The sequence below is a fragment of the Amblyomma maculatum genome, chromosome 1, assembly GCF_055883805.1.
Source record: "Amblyomma maculatum isolate TAMU_Amacu chromosome 1, ASM5588380v1, whole genome shotgun sequence".
Classification (NCBI taxonomy): Eukaryota; Metazoa; Arthropoda; class Arachnida; order Ixodida; family Ixodidae; genus Amblyomma; species Amblyomma maculatum.
Genome location: NC_139344.1, coordinates 139,735,016 through 139,754,525, shown reverse-complemented (window position 1 = coordinate 139,754,525; position 19,510 = coordinate 139,735,016). Strand labels below are relative to the sequence as shown.

General features: G+C 47.6%; 1 protein-coding gene, 3 non-coding genes and 1 pseudogene across 4 annotated transcripts in view; all 5 read left to right on the top strand.

Annotated features, from left to right (window-relative positions):
- LOC146204124 (uncharacterized) overlaps positions 1 to 4,671 on the top strand; it is a 29,131-nt gene extending 24,460 nt beyond the window's left edge. The window contains exon 3 of the mRNA XM_084604326.1: positions 4,598 to 4,671. Coding sequence (XP_084460452.1) covers positions 4,598 to 4,671 — 74 coding nt within the window. The remainder of the gene's footprint in view (positions 1 to 4,597) is intronic.
- Positions 4,325 to 4,405, top strand: TRNAL-UAG (transfer RNA leucine (anticodon UAG)). Its single transcript has one exon. It is a non-coding gene; the product is annotated as a tRNA-Leu (tRNA).
- Positions 4,672 to 9,498: 4,827 nt separating the features above from the next.
- TRNAL-UAG (transfer RNA leucine (anticodon UAG)) lies at positions 9,499 to 9,580 on the top strand. Its single transcript has one exon. It is a non-coding gene; the product is annotated as a tRNA-Leu (tRNA).
- A 910-nt stretch (positions 9,581 to 10,490) lies between these two features.
- TRNAL-UAG (transfer RNA leucine (anticodon UAG)) lies at positions 10,491 to 10,571 on the top strand. The gene has a single exon. It is a non-coding gene; the product is annotated as a tRNA-Leu (tRNA).
- A 257-nt stretch (positions 10,572 to 10,828) lies between these two features.
- On the top strand, positions 10,829 to 12,182 carry LOC146204121 (uncharacterized; annotated as a pseudogene).
- The last annotated feature ends 7,328 nt before the right edge of the window (positions 12,183 to 19,510 follow it).

Below are 19,510 nucleotides of genomic sequence, written 5' to 3'. Positions count from 1 at the left end.
CAAGATATCGCGTTGGGATAACAGACCATCGCAGCTTACAGAAGAAATCAGGTGCCACGTCCCAATCACCGTGCCAAAACCCAGAGCTCTTCTTCCAATTGATTTTACATCCGGTTTGATCACAAAATGTTTGGACGACACCCGTGACTTCACAGATGCTCTTTCTGGTTGCACAAAAGACTGCAATGTCATCAGCGTATGCTAGCATTTTCACGTGCGCTGATTGCAGCTTGAATCCTAAAATGCGATCGCTATCAATGATAGCCAAGCAAAGTGGCTCTAAATACAATGCAAAAAGCAGGGGTGAGAGCGGGCAGCCCTGCCTTACCGATGACCGTACTGCGATGCTGTCAGTCAGTTCACCATTCACTATAATACGGGTCGTGCAGTTCGCATAAGCCATTTTAACACCCTCCACTATGACGTCACCAAGGTTAGAATGCTCCAAAATGGAAAAAAGAATTTCGTGAAAAACACGGTCAAAGGCTTTCGCCAAATCTAATTGCTTCATGGCTATCTGACCACCGAGTGCATCAACACATTCTAATACGGTTCTTGCGACATGTATATTCGTGGCAAATGTATCGACCCTTGATGCCGCACGTTTGATGAGGCCCAACCAATTTTTTTATTACGCTCTGCAGTCTTTTCGCTAAAACCTTCATGTACACCTTGTAGTCAACATTGGTGAGGCTAATCGGTCGATATGACCCCACCAACAGTCGTTTCTCCGGATCATCTGTCTTGGGTATTAGAACAATGTGCGATGTAGAGAATGACTGTGGGACAGTATTACGTTCATTAGCTTCAGTGATTACACAGAGCATAAACTGAGCCGCATACTGCTGAAAAGTTTTAAAGAAGGCAGCGCTTAGACCATCCGGCCCAGGGGCCTTCCCAGTTGTCAGGTCATCTATTGCAGATTCTATCTCCTGCAACGTTATCGGTGTTTCTAGGCGCGCTTTACTTTCGTCATCCATTGCAGGCATCAGTCTTAGAAAATCTGTTTGAAAGCCGCCTACAGTCTCAAGCTTAGCGCTAAGCAGTTCTTCAAAGTGCTCTGCTACCGCACGCTGAATATCTTTAGCGTTTTCAGTGATATGGCCGGCATACCTTATACGCCTTATTTCTTTCTGGCAGGCGTATCTTTTTTCGTCTGCTAGCGCTCGTTTTGTCGGCACTTCTCCAGCCCAAAGTTTTTCAGCCATTGCACGTATGACAGCCGCTGTGTATCTTTCGCTGTCGATTGTTTCCAGCTCCCTTTTAATCTCTCGTATTTTTCTGGCGAAATGCCCTGGCACAGTACTTTCCATGCTTAAAAAAAACTGAAGTTGTTCATTCAGTTCTTTTTCTTTTTCTTTCTCTTTATGCCGCACCTTACTGCTCTTTTCTATGGATTTCAATTTGACCCACTCTTTGAAGCTGTCCCATTCCGCTGCAAAACTTACTGGTCGCATAGCCAGACGATTTTCAAACTCGGTCTTAACTTCCGTAAGGAACTCTTCATCGGCGAGAAGTTGGGCATTCAGTTTCCATAGGTGCCAGTTAAAGCGCGATATCTTTCCTGCCCTACCGAACACTGCACTCACGAGACAATGATCACTGAAAGACACAGGCTTGACCTCATATGCAGTACATAGGGAAACCAGATCAACCGAGGCATACACCCTGTCCAATCTAGCATGGCTATCTCGCTGAAAGTGCGTGAACTCTGGCTGCTTTCCAGTGGAGAACACACTACCAACATCCTCAAGGCCGTATTCATGCACAAGTGCATTCAACAGCTCAGAGCTTCTGTCTCTTCGAGGTTTACACTTCGCCGCTCGGTCCACAGCTGCGCACACACAGTTGTAATCGCCAAGAACAAGCAAGGTTTTGTCGACCTTCAACCACAATTTAATAGACTCAAAAAACGATTCACGTTCACATTCTGAATTGGGAGCATACACACACACAACACGCCAGCATAAATTACAGTAGGTAAAATCAGTAACCAAAAGCCGACCACTTGGACAGGCAAAAACGAACTCTACACTTACTCCCAGCGTGTTACGTATAAATAAAAGGCATCCACCCGATACACCAACAGAATGGCATACACACACATAAAAGTTTGTTTGAAAAGAAGCCACCATACGGTCAGTGCTTTCTTGGCTCTCAATCTTTGACTCTTGCACAGCTGCTATATCTATATCATTATCCATAAGGAGGCGACTGAGCTGGCATTGTCGCCTTCTCGCTCCTAGCCCTCTGACATTCAAGGTAGCTACGTGTAACGCCGAATTAAGCTTGAGAGTCATGTGTTAGAAAGGGACGCCCGTACCCGCATGGTGCTTACCTTCATGTTTGCGTGGCCTCCGTTTCTGAAGAACAGCGGCATATGTGTGCATGTGTTGTCCTCCCAGCAGAACGTCGGGCTGCATTCAAACGAAGTCCAAGACCGTCTTTCATTTTTTTTTCCACACACGCCCCGCTTGGTTGCTGAATGTTCCTGACGCTGGTCGGGACTCGGTAGGCAGCCGACCCACAAATCGTTCAGGACACCACAAAACCTACGGAGGCGGTTTCCCCGCCTGCCGCGTGTCAGCCGAGAAGTTCGGCTTCGGTCTCAAAGTTGCTCTTCGGATGCCCGCAGTTTTCGGCGGCGACTCACCACAAACACCGCCTGGCAGCTGAGTCTCCTCGAAGCTTTCCTCGTGTGGACGTTTCGCGGCAATTAAGGCCGCTGTCTCCGGCCCAACTTCCATGGCATCAGTACAAGGAGGCTCAGTACTGAGATGCTCCTCAGCGTCAGAAAATTTGATTACGTCTTCTGACGCTTCCTTTGACGCGCTTTCGTAGTCCTGCTGGTCCTGCGATTGAACGTGCAAGGCGTGCCGAGTTTCATTCTTTTCACTTGAGACAGTCACCTTATGCTTAGTTAGAACCGTCATGGATGGCGCGTCCTGTTTCGTTGACTGTCCTCTAATGTCGGCCGCCTCCTCCGCATCCACCTCATCCATTATCAACTCGGACGAGTCTTCGCTGGTCCCAGGTCCAGCAATGCTTGCGTAGGTACGTGAACACTGGCTCTCTTCATGCCCGAACCGTCGACAGGTTCCGCAGCGAGGAACCCGGCACTCCTTGCGGATGTGTCCCGTACTCCGACAGCGTAGGCACAAGGGAGGTCTGCCTGGCACAACAACGAGCGCTAGCTCACCGCTAACGTTTAGCTGATGTGGCAGGTCGTCCAGCTTCACGCCAGCTTTCAACTTAAGCGTGACAAGTCTGGTAGTTGAGCCCTTTTCTACCATACCTTTCACACACCAGCGCTCCCTTGTAACTTCCAACACCTTTCCATAAGGCGTAAAGGCAGCACGCACATCCTCGTCTGGCACGTTGTGTAAAAGCCAGTGAAGTTTCAGTCGCACGTCCTGGTTGGCCGGGTCAATTACCAAGCAGCGACCGTTTTTCACACACAACTCACCGACACTAACAAGCTTGGTCACCGCTTCAGGAGCCTTGAGAGTGACAGCCCAGACATGGCTCATCCGATACGCCCCCATCGCAACAACATCGGGGATCAGCGAATGCTGTGCCAACGCGTCGCGGAAATCTTCCACCCGGTACGGGCCGGCCCTGATATCGGCGTGCAAAAAAACAGTATTCAAAACAAACCGACCTGTTGGCAGTGCAGGCAAAACAACTTGATAAGTATTATCCTGTTCAGCAGTCCTGTTACCGCGGCCTGACATGGCCGCTGAAGCCGCTCCCGAGGAGCCCTGCATCCTGCGTCCGTTCACTGGCGTGGCCGGAAGCAGAATCCAACTTCACTCTAATACGCTCCCTGTTAAAACCTGGCTGAATGACAAAGGTATCTTCGTCCCATGGACAACAAATTGCCTGTTGTGCAAAAAAAAACGGAAACAATTGAGCACGTTTTCTTACAGTGTTGGGATGCTGCCTTTCTATGGGACGTCCTCCAAAGGACAATTAAAAAGGAACTTTCCTTAACTCCGTACTGTATCAGATTCCTACCAGTGCAGAACGATGATGCACCTTATGATTTAATTATGCTTCTTGGCCTCCATAGTTTGTGGAAAACACGAATGCAGGTGCGTCATGCAGATATAGATGCACGATCTGCGCGTGAAAACTTTATTGAAAGTGCTGTGTATATACGCGAAACTTTCAGGAGGCAGCAGGATCCACCACAATGGCATTGTGTCTTTGATGAGTTAGTGCACTTAAGATTTTAGCCACGTACGCGTTAGCTCAAGTGTAGTTGACGTGTTTTATCATGTGTATTTTTGTTTTGTGTTTCACGGTAATAAATAAAAAAAAAGGTAGCGTGGCCGAGTGGTCTAAGGCGCTGGTTTTAGGCACCAGTCTCTTCGGAGGCGTGGGTTCGACCCCACCGCTGCCAGTATCTTTTTATTTTCTCACCCAATGTCTCTTACACGACAGCGTACGTATGCAGCTCGTTCGGTAAAACAGCTGCAGCCATACCCTAGGGTTCAGCACTCGACACGCATTGCCGCCATTCGGAGCCACAGTACTTCTCTTATTGTTTTATCGTGTATTGTCGTCACGTAACTTGCATCCACCTGCGGCGTAGAAGCACTATTCAACGGTAGCGTGGCCGAGTCATTCTACTTCCGGCTACCGTTCGGTGCGGACGCAGGATCATGAGCTCCACCGGAGCGGCGATAGCGGCCCAGGCTGGCCGCGGAAACAGGTCCGACGCAAGTACTGATAGCGAGTATCAGATCATTTTGCCTCAGCTGCATACAGGACGTGTTGCGTTAAACACGCTTTTTTTTTTTTGCACGGAGATGTTAAAGCTAGACCCTTTCGAGTCGAGGATTTCCGCGATGCGCTCGCCGAGACGGACGCGCTACCCGAGGTTGTCGCCTTGGGAGCGTATCAGGTAAATCACGTATGGGCTGTCACTTTCAAGACCGCTGAAGCCACAAAACGCATCTGTGCTTTGAAAGAGCTTAACGTTAAGGGGCGACGATGCATTATTTTCGACCCTCAAGACCAGCAAGTCCGCCTCCGACTTCACTGGATGCTCCACGGTGTCGCTGACGAAGATATTCGGACGGCTTTCGCCCCATTCGGCAACGTAACCGAAGTCACCCGTGAACGATGGCGCGTCTCGGGTGTAAACGAAAAAGGCTCCACAACACGGTCCGTACTCCTGAAGCTGAAGACAGGGAGGAAATGGATGACCTTCCCCATCAACTCAGGGTAGCAGGCGAGTTGGCCCTCCTCGTAGTGCCCGGAAGGCCTATGCAATGTCTACGTTGCCACGGCTCCGGACACGTGCGACGCGAGTGTAAAGTGCCTCTCGCTGCCGGCGCTTCGGACACGCGGAAGTGGAGTGTGTGCGCACGTACGCGGCGGCAACGGTACCAGCTATGAGAGAGGAGACGCCCGAGGACGTGATGGACGTTGCCGAGGCTGAAGAAGCAGCGAAGGGAACCCAAGACAACACGGGAGGTTCCGCAGTGCCAGATAATGTGGCGACATCGCATGGCACGGATAAGGAGGTGTGCGTGGACACCAGCACTCAAGAGCCAGCGTCGGCTGTATCGGAGTTGTCCGTGAAAGAGGACGTGTTCAGTCAAGGCGCCGCACAACAGGGACCAGCAATGAGTGTGAGTGCTCTCACGGAAGTCGGAGCTCGGCCAACGGGCACCGCTTGTGCGCCAAAGCGTCCGCATGCCGAGGCCGGCAACTGTGCTGACAAAGGGAACCCTAGCAACAACGAGGAGCCACCAGCGAAAGCGACACAGAGCCGACGACCACCGTTCAGGCCCAAACCTAATACCTCGGCAGACAGGAAAACCGCTGAAAAGCCTTCCCCACAGCAAGTCGGGCCCACCACAAGTGATGGCGGTGGGACCTCTGGAACTGTCTAGCGGCACGCTAGACGTGAAAGGTAAGCCCCTTGCTCCCGGTGTCCTCCTTATGCATGAAAATGGCGATGAAACAGGCCCTGAGCGTAGCAACGCTTAACGTCCGTGGGTTGGCAGGGAGGAGACGAAAACAAATCCAAGTACATCGCCTTTTGACAGAGCTAGACATAGATGTGCTAGCGGTTCAAGAAACCAAAGTGGAAGGGGAGGAGGCGACTGGGAGCATGGTGCAGCGTTTCACGTCAAGGTATGATGTGGCTGTTAGTCACGCGGTGGGTTCCTTCTGCTTGTTAGGCGGTTGCCAGGACTGACAGTGCAGGCCGTGACCTCATCCGCATGTGGAAGGCTCATTGTCTGCGACGTCGTTTTTCACAATAGCGAATGGCGCGTTCTGTGTGTGTATGCACCCATTACTGTTGAAGAAAGGTTGAACTTCTTCACAAGCATGCAACGATATTTAAGTTCAGAGAGGAAACTCGTGGTGATGGGGGATTTTAACTGCGTGTTAAGCGCTAGAGATAAGACCTCAAACCGTGCCTACAAAGACGCAAGCACTGACTGTTTGTCCAAGATGATTGGTGAATTTTCGCTGGAAGACGTTGCGGAGTGTTTGGATGGTGCGCGCAGTGTGCTTTACACTCATTTCCAGGGATCCAGTCATGCGCGACTCGATCGGATTTATGTATCGTTGGATGCGATACCAAACTGTCAAAATTATGCCGTTATCGCGATTTCGTTTTCCGATCACCGTCTTGTGAAGTGCAGTATTGGACCTAGAAATCAATGCAAACACTTTCTCTGGGAGCTCTGGAAGTTAAATTCTAAACTCTTAGATGACCAGATTTTACGTGATACTATATTAGAGAAGATAAAAGAAATAGAGAAGCGACCTAACAGTAACATTGGGGAGCAGTGGGAGCTATTTAAACAAGAAATAAAGATGAAAGCGATAGAAAGAGGTAGTTGCATTCGTCATAATGAAAAGCGAGAAGAGGCAGGACTAAGGTCAACACTAAACATGTTAGTTGCTCAGGAAAGCAAACAGCCGGGGGTGTATAAAGATGACATCAAAAATATTAAACAGAAAATAGAGTTAATGGATGAGGAACGATATCGTGGAGCGATCGTTCGTGCAAGGTTTGAAAGATTGACAGCTGGCGAGGCCCCTACTAAGCGGGCCCTCAGTCTCGAAAAAGCACACGCTCGTCGAAACGAAATACTAGAAATAGAATGGAACGGCAGCCGTATGACGGATAAGGATGACATAGCACGTGCGTTCTATGATTACTATCAGCAGCTATTCGCAATAAGGGACATTGAGTTGGAGAAGTTTAAGGGGGTGTTTGTTTCTTCATTACCCCGACTGGACAACTGCACAAAAGAAAGACTACAGCAGGTAATTTCCGAGCAAGAAGTAGCACGAGCAATAGAAAACCTAAACCCAGGGAAGTCGCCAGGGCCTGACGGTTTGAGCGCAGCTTTCTACAAAGCATTTAAGGAAGAGCTATCCCGGCTGTTGGCAGAAGTGTTTAACGAAGGTTTCCACCTTAAAGTGTTGCCGCCTTCGTTTGCCACGTCACACACTGTGTTAATACCTAAAGCTAATGAAACGGAGAAATTAAGATTTGTGACATCATACAGGCCTATATCACTAACAAATGTTGATTACAAAATTCTATTGAAAGTTCTTGCGGCCAGGCTGCAGACAGTAATTCAAGAGATAGTCGGCACCCATCAGACTTGTGGCATCAAAGGACGGTCCATAACTACTAATATACATAAGGCGAGGTGCGTGCTGGAGTGCTGCGACGCTGTTTGCGCTAGGGTCGCGGTTCTCCAGCTCGACTTGGAAAAGGCTTTTGATTGTGTTTCTTATGATGCTTTGTTTTCTATTTTGGACTATATCAACGTGGGTTCTGTTATCAGAGAGGGTGTGGCCCTGGCGTACCGAAACTGCACCACGAGATTGATTGTCAACAAGGAACTAGGCGATCCAATAAATGTGCAACGCTCGGTGCGCCAGGGCTGCCCCCTCAGCCCTCTTCTGTTCTGTATTTATATAGAAACTTTGTGCTTGTCTATTATACGAAGCGAATTTGTCCAGGGCTTCCAACTGCATATGTACGAGGTGAAACTCTTGACGTACGCAGATGACGTAGCAGTTTTCTGCTTGGACAAAGAAAGTGTACTCAAGGCTGTTGAGATAGTGAAAGAATTCAGTGCGATCTCAGGAAGCCCAGTAAACTGGGGAAAGTGCTTAGGGTTCTGGCATGGGGAGTGGTCATCGACACCCAATGTTTTTGCCAACGTAACCTGGGTCACAACACCGGTGAAGTATTTTGGCGTACCTTTGGAATGCTATGAAGACAGTGATTCATTCTGGCGTGCCCAAGCTCAAGAAATAAGCGAGAAGGTCGACAAGTGGAAAGGGGCGCCGCTATCTATCTTTGCACGAGCCACTGTGTGCAATCTGTTTTTTGTGGCAAAGTTGTGGTATGTCATGCAGGTACTTCATTGTTCCAGGTTAAATGTACAAAAGCTTCATCGAGTTTTTTTCAGTTTTTATTTGGGCATCCAAATGGGAAAGGTGTAGCCGAGATAACTTGTTTCGCCGGGTTCGAGAAGGTGGACTTGGGCTTGCTCATCTATTTGTACGCCAACTGGTTAATCGTTTTATTTTCCTCCGTGACGTCTCAGACCCTTTCTTACGTACTGCGTGCCAAGTAAGGCTCGTGCGGGCAGTGCCCAATTTTGTTGTCTCTACGAGAAGTATTCCAGGGCGAATTTCCAAGTTTTTTCAAGAAATAGTAAGCAGTGTCCGAATTTTAACTGCTCGTTTTTCAGTAGAATACGTGAGTACAGTTAAAAAGAAGAAACTGTACAATGATATTTGTGACAACCTTTTTCCTCTTCCTATGTACAGAGCCTTGTACAGCGAGAGTCTAGGTCAAGATGTATTAAAACGCGTGAAAAGAATGCAAGTTTCTCCGGGGGTAAAGACGTTTTTCTTTAAGCTACATACAGGTACATTATCGGTGAAAACATTTTTCGAAGACAAGGGTTTTTATCTGCCTTGCGGTTCACGATGCTAATATGTAAACAACCAGAGACAATAGACCATGTTTTTCTGCACTGCTGGGAGGGGGTTTATTTTTGGGACGGATTACAAAGAACACTTAAAAAAGAATTACCTTTAGATCCACACGGAATCAGGTTCCTGCCGACAGATAATGAAGATGATGTACCCCTAGACACCGTACTGTTGCTAGGATTACACAGTCTTTGGCGGTCCCGAATGGCGGGCTTCCACGTTGACCCTGAAGCTCGCCCTGCAAGGCTCTACTTTCGCGAGTGTATGTACACCTTTGTTGAAATGCACAAAGCGATGAGTGCAGTCCCAGCATGGGTGGTGAAAGTTGAACCATTGGTAGAGTTGAAAAAATTTTAACTCGACAACGTCAACACCAATAGGGTCAACGGCTTTTTTTTTTACCTGTGTCATATTTATGTGAACATCACGAGCAGGAGTGTTCAGTTCAATTTGTGTGTCAACCTTGGTTATGTGTATGACAGCCGGCAATAGAGAAAAAAAAAAGGTAGCGTGGCCGAGTGGTCTAAGGCGCTGGTTTTAGGCACCAGTCTCTTCGGAGGCGTGGGTTCGAACCCCACCGCTGCCAATACCTTTTTATTTTCTCACCCAATGTCTCTTACACAACAGCGTATGTATGCAGCTCGTTCAGTAAAACAGCTGCACCCATACCCTAGTGTTCAGCACTCGGCATGCTTTGCAGCCGTTCGGGGCCACAGTACTTCTCTTATTGTTTTATCGTGTATTGTCGTCACGTAACTTGGATCCACCTGCTGTAGAAGCCATATTCAAAAGCTGTATCGCGATTTATGTGACATTGTTTTGCCATAACCTTTGTACAGAACCTTATACAGTGGAGGTCCGGGCAGAGATGTCTTGAAGAGAGTAAAGAAAATGCAGGTGTCGCCAGGAGCTAAGACATTTTTCTTTAAATTACACACCGGAACGTTATCAGTAAAGAAGTTTTTGGAGGAAAGGGATTTTTTTTTACCGTGGGGGGCGCACTGTTTAATCTGCAAGCAGCCGGAAACAATAGACCATGTTTTTTTGCATTGTTGGGAAGGGGTTTATTTCTGGGATGTTTTGCAACGTACGATAAAGAAAGAATTTCCACTAGACTCCCACGGCATCCGGTATTTAAGCATTGATAATGAAGATGGCGTTCCGTATGATTTAATCATGCTCATGGGCCTCCACTCTATATGGCGCTCCAGAATGGCGGGCTATCACTGCGACAGGGATGCTCGACCCGCTAGAATATACTTTCGAGAAAGTGTGAATTGGTTTATTGCCATACAGAAAGTGGCTGCTGAACCTCCCGAATGGCTCTCAAGGGTAGAGCCTTTGCTGTCGTTGCGGGAGTTTTAATGTACTGAGACGAAGCCAGCCTGACAATGGCTGATGATGACCTTCCAATATGTACTTTGTTTTGTGTTATTCGTGTTGTATTCTTGTGAAATGGTATGAACCAAAGCCAGGAAATAAAGAAAAAAAAAAAAGGTAGCGTGGCCGAGTGGTCTAAGGCGCTGGTTTTAGGCACCAGTCTCTTCGGAGGCGTGGGTTCGACCCCACCGCTACCAATACCTTTTTATTTTCTCACCCAATGTCTCTTACACGACAGCGTACGTATGCCGCTCGTTCGGTCAAACAGCTGCAGCCATACCCTAGGGTTCAGCACTCGGCACGCTTTGCAGTCGTTCGGCGCCACAGTACTTCTCTTATTGTTTTATCGTGTATTGTCGTCACGTAACTTGGATCCACCTGCTGTAGAAGCCATATTCAAATGTAGCGTGGCCGGATTCCACTTCCGGCCACCGAGCGTGACGGACTTGCTATCATGTGCTCCGCCGGAGCGGTGTTAGCGGCTCAGCCAAGCCGCGGAAACAGGATTGATGTTCATGATAACGAGGAATACGAAGTGATGCTGCCCCACCTACCTACAAGTTGTATCGTTTTGAACACAGTATTTTTGCACGGCGACGTTCGGGCGCGGCCGTATAGGGTCGAGGACTACAGGGATGCCCTTGCCCGTTTGGATTTGCTCCCTGAGGTTGTAGCCCTGGGAGCATTCCAAATGAATCACGTATGGGCGGTTACGTTTAGGAGTTTAGAGGCCATGCAGAAAGTGCTCGCGGCGGAAAGCATTACCGTCAAGAAACGTCGGTGCATCGTTATCGACCCCAACAAGCAGGAAGTCCGAGTCAAGGTGCACTGGGTTCTCCACAATGTGACTGACGAAGATGTGCGGGTGGCCTTCCGACCATATGGTGAAGTGACGGAAACGTCGAAAGAGATAAAAGACTTGCGCAAAAAGTAGAAGAAGAAAGAGACGTGACAACAAGACAGAGCTCTGTCTTGTTGTCACGTCTCTTTCTTCTTCTACTTTTTGCGCAAGTCTTTTACCTTTTTGCTAATATGAACCAACTCGCCCAAAAGAAAGTACTTATTGAGTCGAAAGAGAGGTGGCGTGTTCAAGGCGTCACCGAAAAAGGATCCACCACTAGAATGTTGAGCCTAAAACTGAAAACAGGTGTCACAGCTGAAGACATTCCCCACCAAATTCGTATTGCAGGTGAGCCAGCTCTTTTAGTAGTCGCAGGGAGGCCCCCCCTATGCCTGCGATGTCAAGGGAAAGGCCACATTCGTCGCGACTGTCGGGTGCCTAGGTGCTCGCGTTGTCGGCGATTTGGGCATGATGAGAGCCAGTGTGTTCCCACGTACGCCAGCATGACGGGCCCGGCAAGGAACAGTGAGCTGCGGAACATGTCATGGATGAGGTGGAGGCTGAGGAAGCGTCAAATGAAGCAGGGGTTTTACCATCTGCTGCTGCAAAAGACCTGCAACCTTCAAGCGGTGAGCACACAGTGGCGACGACGGCCTCGCAGCATGAACATCCTCAACTCGAACAGGAGCAGAAGAAAAATAAGGAGAAGACTCCTACTGTCGAAATGGAGGATACCTCAAGGAACGCACCAAGCACCCTACAAAATGTCAAAGATGCAACTATGGAAGACACCGCTGTTTCGGCCACAAAACGCTCTCATCTTCAAGCGGTACAAGGCGACCAGCTAAGTGACGGTGCAGCAGTGGAGGAGACGCCCACCAAAGCGACACCGACGCGGCGAGCGCCATTTAAACCAAGGCCAACTATTCCGCCTGATAGAAGAACAGCAGGAGCGATGCCGAAATAGCGCTGCTTCTGTGGTAACTTTGTCCCTTTCGGATGCCGGAGCAACGTGCGCGACACACTTGACTACCGTGCGCGACACACTTGACTACGCATGGAGGACGACCCAGAAGAAGCGCATCGAGCCTCGAGTAAAAGCTGGCATAGCGTGGACACAAGTGTTAATCCGCTGAGCACGGAAACCGCTGCAGCGACATGGTGCCCTGAGGTGAGCACTGCACGATTTGTGTGTTCCTCCAGAGATAAGGGAATATTATTTCATATGTCATTGCGCATAGCGACGTTGAATGTCAGGGAGCTGGCAGCGATCAAGCGTCAGCGTCAAGTCAGCCGAATTTTCCTAGAAAATGATTTGGACATTATCGCTTTGCAAGAAATCAAAATTGAGAGTGAGGAACATACAGATCGAATGGTTGCCAATTTTCGGTCGCGATACAATGTGTGTATATGTCATGCTGTTGGAAGGTCGGGTGGTCGCGCCTTATTTTTGAGAAACAGTCTGGGCATTGTGGAGGAAAATGTCGTAGCATCCGAAGAAGGCCGGTTACTGGTTGTTGACATTGTACTGTCTGGTAGTGCTTGGCGTGTTATATGTGTGTACGCACCTAACAATCAGACTGAGCGTGTTGCTTTTTTTGAGAAGGTTGAAATGTTCCTAAATTGTGCGAAAAGTGTTATTCTTATGGGTGACTTCAACTGTGTCTGCTTAACAGAAGATCGAGTACCCAAGTCCCCGATTCGCGATCAGAGCGCTCGGTTGCTGAACTCACTAATTCGAGACTATAATATGGAAGATCTTGGCAGTGTATTGTCCCAAGGCTCACATCCCGGTTTTACGCATTTCCAACGCGGCAGTAATGCGAGACTAGACAGAGTGTACGCCAGCTTGCAACTTGTCACACCATGTGAAAAATACGATCTAAAGCACCTCTCGTTCAGCGATCATAGTCTTGTGATGGTTACGTTTGGTAACAAGCCCAAAAAGTCACGGTTTAGTTGGGACCTCTGGAAGCTTAACGTAAAACTTCTAGAGGATGAAGAATTCATTGAGCGAATTAAAGAAGAGATAGCTAAAATGTCCTCGACTAGCTCATGGAGCTACGCAGCAAAGTGGGAGACATTTAAGAACGACGTCAAGGTGATCGCAATAGAACGAGGAACAATAGTTCATCAAAGATGTCGAAAAATGGAGAAAGAATTGAAGCGCAATTTGGATTTCATAGTGTGTATGGAAACAGCAGCGCCTGACATGTACATAAACAAAATCCGAGAATTAAAGAACCAGCTAGAAGCTCTGGAGACAGACAAGTACAGAGCGGCAGTGATAAGAGCGCGGGCCGAAAAGTTGTGGGCAGGTGAAGCACCGAACAAACGTGCGTTGTGCGATGAAAGGCGGTATGCAACGCAGAAAGAAATCCGGCAGATTCGGTACCACAATGAGATTACCAGCGACAAGAAGGAAATTGAGCAGGCCTTTGTGGAATACTATACAGAACTGATAGGGAACAAAAGAACGAGGTGCGAACTGCATGATGAATTTTTATCGCTAGTGCCCAGATTAGATGAGCACACTGTTGCTCGCCTATAACAACCTATCAGCATTGGTGAAGTTGAAAGCGCAATTGACGAGCTAGTCCTTGGGAAGACGCCAGGGCCCGACGGCCTCGAGGCCGCTTTTTATAAGACTTTTCGAGATGAAATTAGCCCAGCTTTACATGCGGTGATCACGGAAGCGTACAAAGAAAAACAAATGCCGTTGTCTTTTCGTACTGGGCACGTAGTGCTAATCCCCAAAACGGATGACCAAAGGAAACTGCAGTCTGAAGGGTCTTATCGCCCGATTACGCTGGCCAATACCGACTACAAGATATTCATGAAGGTTCTGGCCAAGCGCCTGCAAAGTGTGATCATGCAACTCGTTGGACCGCACCAAACGTGCGGAGTAAAAGGGCGCAGTATATGCACAAATGTTCATGTTGCGCGTAGTATTCTGGAATGTTGTGATGACTTTGCTGGTCGAGTAGCAATGATCGAATTGTACCTGGCAAAGGCATTCGATCGGGTATCGCATGAAGTTCTGTACAGCGTGCTCGAACATGCAAATGTAGGATGTGTTATTTTTGATGGTCTAAAAATGGTTTATGACAATTGCACCTTTCGAATCATTGTTAACAAAAGTTTAAGCGAAACTGTCCCCGTGCGGTCTTCAGTAAGACAAGGTTGCCCACCCTCTCCTTTACTTTTCGCTCTGTACCTGGAGCCATTTTGTCTTAAACTGGTCAACTCCGAACTAATTAACGGTTTTCGTATTGAGTCGTCCCAGGTGAAAGTTCTTGCCTATGCGGATGATATTGCGGTGTTTTGTAGCGACCGAAAAAGTGTTCAAGAAGCAGTTTTCGTTGCCAAAAAATTTTGTGAACAGACAGGCGCTGGGGTTAACTGGGACAAAAGTGTCGGCTTCTGGCACGGAAATTAGGAAATTGCGCCGAGGTCTTTTGCGAACCTCCAGTGTACAACCGTTCCATCGAAGTACTTGGGAGTGCCACTGCAATATAAGAGGAGCGCCGATTACTGGAATGACGTGATGCCCGAAGTGAAGGAGAAGGCAGGGGCATTTCAAGGTAGAGAATTATCCATGTTTGCGTGGGCATCCGTATGCAATATTTTTCTTATCTCCAAATTGTGGTATGTTTTGCAGTTTCTTTCTATGTCACGCGTATATGTGCAAAAAATGCACAGAGTGTTTGCTGTATTCTTTTGGGCGTCCAACTGGGAAAGGACAAAACGAACCAATTTATTTCGATCAGTTCGAGATGGTGGTGTCGGTCTCTCACATTTGTTTGTTCGCCCCGCAGGGGGCACCTGTTAAAGCAGGTGTTTGCGTGTACTGTGCGACACCACGGACCCCAGCACCCATGCTTAGCCGTGCGGGGCATCGCCGTGTCTGGGGAAAAGGTGATCCTGGTGGTTGAGCCGATGCCGAGTGTTTGGACCTTTATGGCCCCTCGGCGGAGGCAACACACCACTTTGGCCCACGCTTCCCATAGACGGTACCCCAGGGCTGACCCACCCGGGGGAAATCGGCAGTCGCCTTTTCCTGTCCTCCACTTCATCTTTCACTTTCCTATCTCTTTTCTCAGCACTGTCCTGTCTCCTCCTCATTTCTTGTTTTTCCTGTTTTTCTTGGCGGCGAGGGTTAACCTTGTGTAGAGTAGCTACCCTGAGTTGCCCATATTTGGTTATAGTAGCGGTGTACTGCTGGCGTGGGCAGGGCTTCTTGCAAGTTCCTGTCCCGTCCCCTCGTTGGGCTCCATGGTGGGTGGCAGGCACAACTACCGAAAACACAAACTCTTTCATGGATTCTTTCTCCCAAACAAATGATCACCCTCCAAACAAACGAGGGCGGACCGATGCTACAAGCCATTTCTTTGTGAAAACAAAAGAGACTTTTCCAAAGTTCCATGTCATACATAGCGAGGAGCTAGAAAAACCCGCTCGAAAAATCTCCCCTTTCATAGTGTCAAAGTGTCTCACTAAAGACCTGGGCCCTGGATACAAAGTATCAAAACTTGCAAATGGTGACCTCTTGCTAGAAGTACAAACCAAGTGCCAGTCCTCCAACCTGAAAAACATTGTGTCGCTTGGGGACATCCCCGTCGTCATCACTCCCCACCGATCCTTGAACATTGTAAAAGGAGTAATATCTGAGATAGACTTCATTGCTCTCACTGAAGATGAAATGGCAGAAGGACTAGCAGACCAAATCGTCATAGCGGTTCACAGAATAAAAATCCGAAAGGATAACAAGTAGATCCCTACAAAATATCTGGTTCTGACTTTCAATAGCTGCACCCTCCCAGAGTCAATTGAAGTCGGATACATCAAAATAAACGTCCGACCGTACATCCCAAATCCGAGAAGATGCTTCAACTGCCAGAAATACGGCCATGGTTCGCAAAGTTGCCGTGGCCGCAGAACTTGTGCGAAATGTGCTGCGAACGACCACAACTCTGATAACTGCACCGCAGACCCACGCTGTGCAAACTGTGAGGGGGATCACCCCGCATACTCTCGATTCTGCCACAAATGGAAAGAAGAAAAGCATATCATAACACTAAAAACAACAAAGAACATCACATACAAAGAGGCACGTACCCAGTACAACAAAACCAAGAACACATTTCAGTTCACATCGAAACCAAATCTCGCCGATGTGGTGCGACAGGTCGGGGCACCACAACGGCCTTCGGCACCTACCTGACCTCAAACGAGGCTGAGGTAGTGCCATCCCCTGCCCCGGTGGAAGCAGCTCCCGCTCCTCCACCACCCCCAAAACAGGCTACGCGTCCTTCAGGGTCGGTGGGCCACAAGACCTCCGCCCACGAGGCAAGGTCTAAAAAGAAGGAACACGTGCCTCTGGCACGTTCGTCCAGCACCTCAGACGAGGTAATGGACATAGGCCAGGACAGCTCTTTGCCGTCTTCGTCACAGAGACGGCGGAGCTCCTTGGAACGAACCAAAACAGACAAGGCCCGAATCACGGGCCCTGAAAAAAACCTAACTTAATTTCCAAGCTTTCAACAAAATAAGATGGCATTCCTGGTACAGTGGAACTGTAGAGGACTTATAAAGAATATTATTGACATAAAAGACATTCTAGATACAGTCTCGCCAGTTGCACTGTGCGTACAGGAAACAAATTTAGGTTGCATGCACTCGAATATACTGAAAAAATATCAAGTCTTCCGCCGAGATCGAGAGAAAGCAAGCAGACTTTCGGGTGGTGCGGCCATCATATTGCAAAGTGGAGTTCCAGCTCAAGAACTGAAATTAAACACTCCCTTAGAAGCTGTAGCAGCCACAATAATTGCCTTTAAAACTCTTACTGTGTGTTCTGTCTATCTTGAACCAAATCTTAAAATAACACTCCATGATCTAGAAAACCTTTTTTTGCCAACTACCAGAGCCCTACCTAGTAGTAGGAGATTTTAATGCACACTCTCCTTTGTGGGGAAGTGAAAAAAGGAATACACGTGGACAGCTTATCGAGGATTTTATTCTTAATTCAGACATTTGCTTATTGAACTCCTGTAAGCCCACGTACTGTTCACCAAGGTCAGGAAAAATGAGTTTTTTAGATTTGGCTTTTAGTTCACCTTCCCTTTTTAATGATTTTAAATGGGATGTTCTGAACAACCCGTATAGTAGCGACCACCTGCCAGCAATAATAAGCTTATCATCCTCACCATCAGTCATGCCGACCAAACCGAAACGGTGGAAACTTCACTTAGCAGATTGGGAGCTTTTTAAAGTAAAGGCGAATCTAGAAGCAGTTTTCTCAGATGCCCTTAATGTCGACAGACTAAATGAGTTGTTCACAACTTGCATTATCACTGCCGCTCACCTCGCCATTCCACAGTCCTTAGGTGTGGTGCGACAAAAACACAAGACGTGGTGGTCTCGGGAATGTAAGGAGGCCAAAAAGCGACAAAATAAAGCATGGGGTGTTTTCCGAAGGTACCCTACACACGAAAATCTTACAGCTTTTAAAAAGGCCAAAGCTAAAGCTCGATACCTCCGTCGCAACTCTGAAAAAGAATCCTGGCAGAAGTATGTGACGTCAATAAATAGCTCAATGACGTCTAAGAAAATGTGGGAACAAGTTCGTAAACTCAGTGGAAACTTTTCCCCGTTTACAATTCCCATCCTCACAGCCCCTGGTGTTCAGACTAGCATAGAAGAACAGGCCAATATACTAGGCGAACATTTCACACACGTTTCAAGTTCGTCACACTACACAGAAACATTCTTAAAATACAAAAACATAGCTGAGAAACAAAAACTCCCAACAAGTGGTGGCAGAAATGAATCATATAATAGTTTTATTACACTCCAAGAAGTAAAGAACGTCCTTGCTGCTGGAAAACAGACTGCGCCTGGCCCTGACGAAATTCATTACGAAATGCTGGCTCATTTATCCGAATCCTCTGTAGAGGCACTTGTGAAATTCTTTAACAAAATTTGGACTCTGGGTAAACTCCCAGAGGCTTGGAAACAAGCCGTTATTGTTCCGTTTCTGAAACCAGGAAAGCCGCCGACCTCAGCGGGCAGTTACAGACCCATAGCTCTGACCAGCTGTTTAGCAAAATGTTTTGAAAATGTTTTAAACATCAGACTAACTTTCATCTTAGAATCTCATAAACTTCTTAATGTTCATCAGTGTGGTTTTAAAAAGGGGTGCGCAACGATCGACCACTTAGTGCGTCTTGAAAATACTGTCAGGGAAGCGTTCATGCATAAACAAAATTGCCTGGCCGTTTTCTTTGACATGGAAAAGGCATACGACACGACTTGGAGGTTCGGGATCCTACGCGATATAGCAGATTTGGGCATCCGAGGCCGGATGCTAAATGTTCTGAAGGACTTTCTATCAGGTCGTTCATTTCAAGTACGTCTCGGTACCACCTTCTCGAGGAACTTTATTCAAGAGAATGGGTTACCTCAGGGGTGCATTTTAAGTACAACTTTGTTTATTGTAAAAATGAATTCTATTAGCAAGGTAATCCCAAAATCCATTATGTTCTCGCTGTATGTCGACGACCTTCAAATAGCCTGCACATCCTCAAACATATCAATTTGTGAAAGACAAGTACAATTAACACTAAATAAACTAGACTCATGGGCTTTTAAAAATGGGTTAAATTTTCCCCACAGAAAACAGTGGCAATAATGTTCTCGCTGAAACGAGGTATACAGATCAATCCCAAGCTACACCTAAATGGGATTGAGTTGCCAGTAAAGAGCGAACATAAATTTTTGGGTGTAACGTTCGGCAGAAAACTAACATTCCTGCCTCACATAAACATCCTAAAGAGGAAAGCCATAAAATCTCTAAACATACTGAAGGTTCTCTCTCGGAAACGCTGGGGGTCTGATAGGGCGTGTCTTCTACATATATATCGATCTGTTGTGCGGTCTAGCTTGGACTACGGGTCCATAGTCTACGGGTCAGCTAGACTATCATATCTAAGGAAATTGGACCCGGTACGTAACCTAGGTTTACGCCTTTCTTGTGGCGCTTACAGAACATCCCCTGTTGATAGTCTGTATGCAGAGACGAATGAGCCTCCGCTGAAAGATAGAAGGGCTTCACTCACATGTGCTTATGTCCTTAGAATAAGGTCACAGAAAAAACACCTCTGCTATCCAATAGTCTCAACATGCCGCTCACGAGTAATTTTCACAAATAAACCACAAGCAACGAGGCCACTGATAATGCGTTTCGAAGACATTTGCAGTGAGCTAGAAATTCTGGACACCTTGCCGACACTG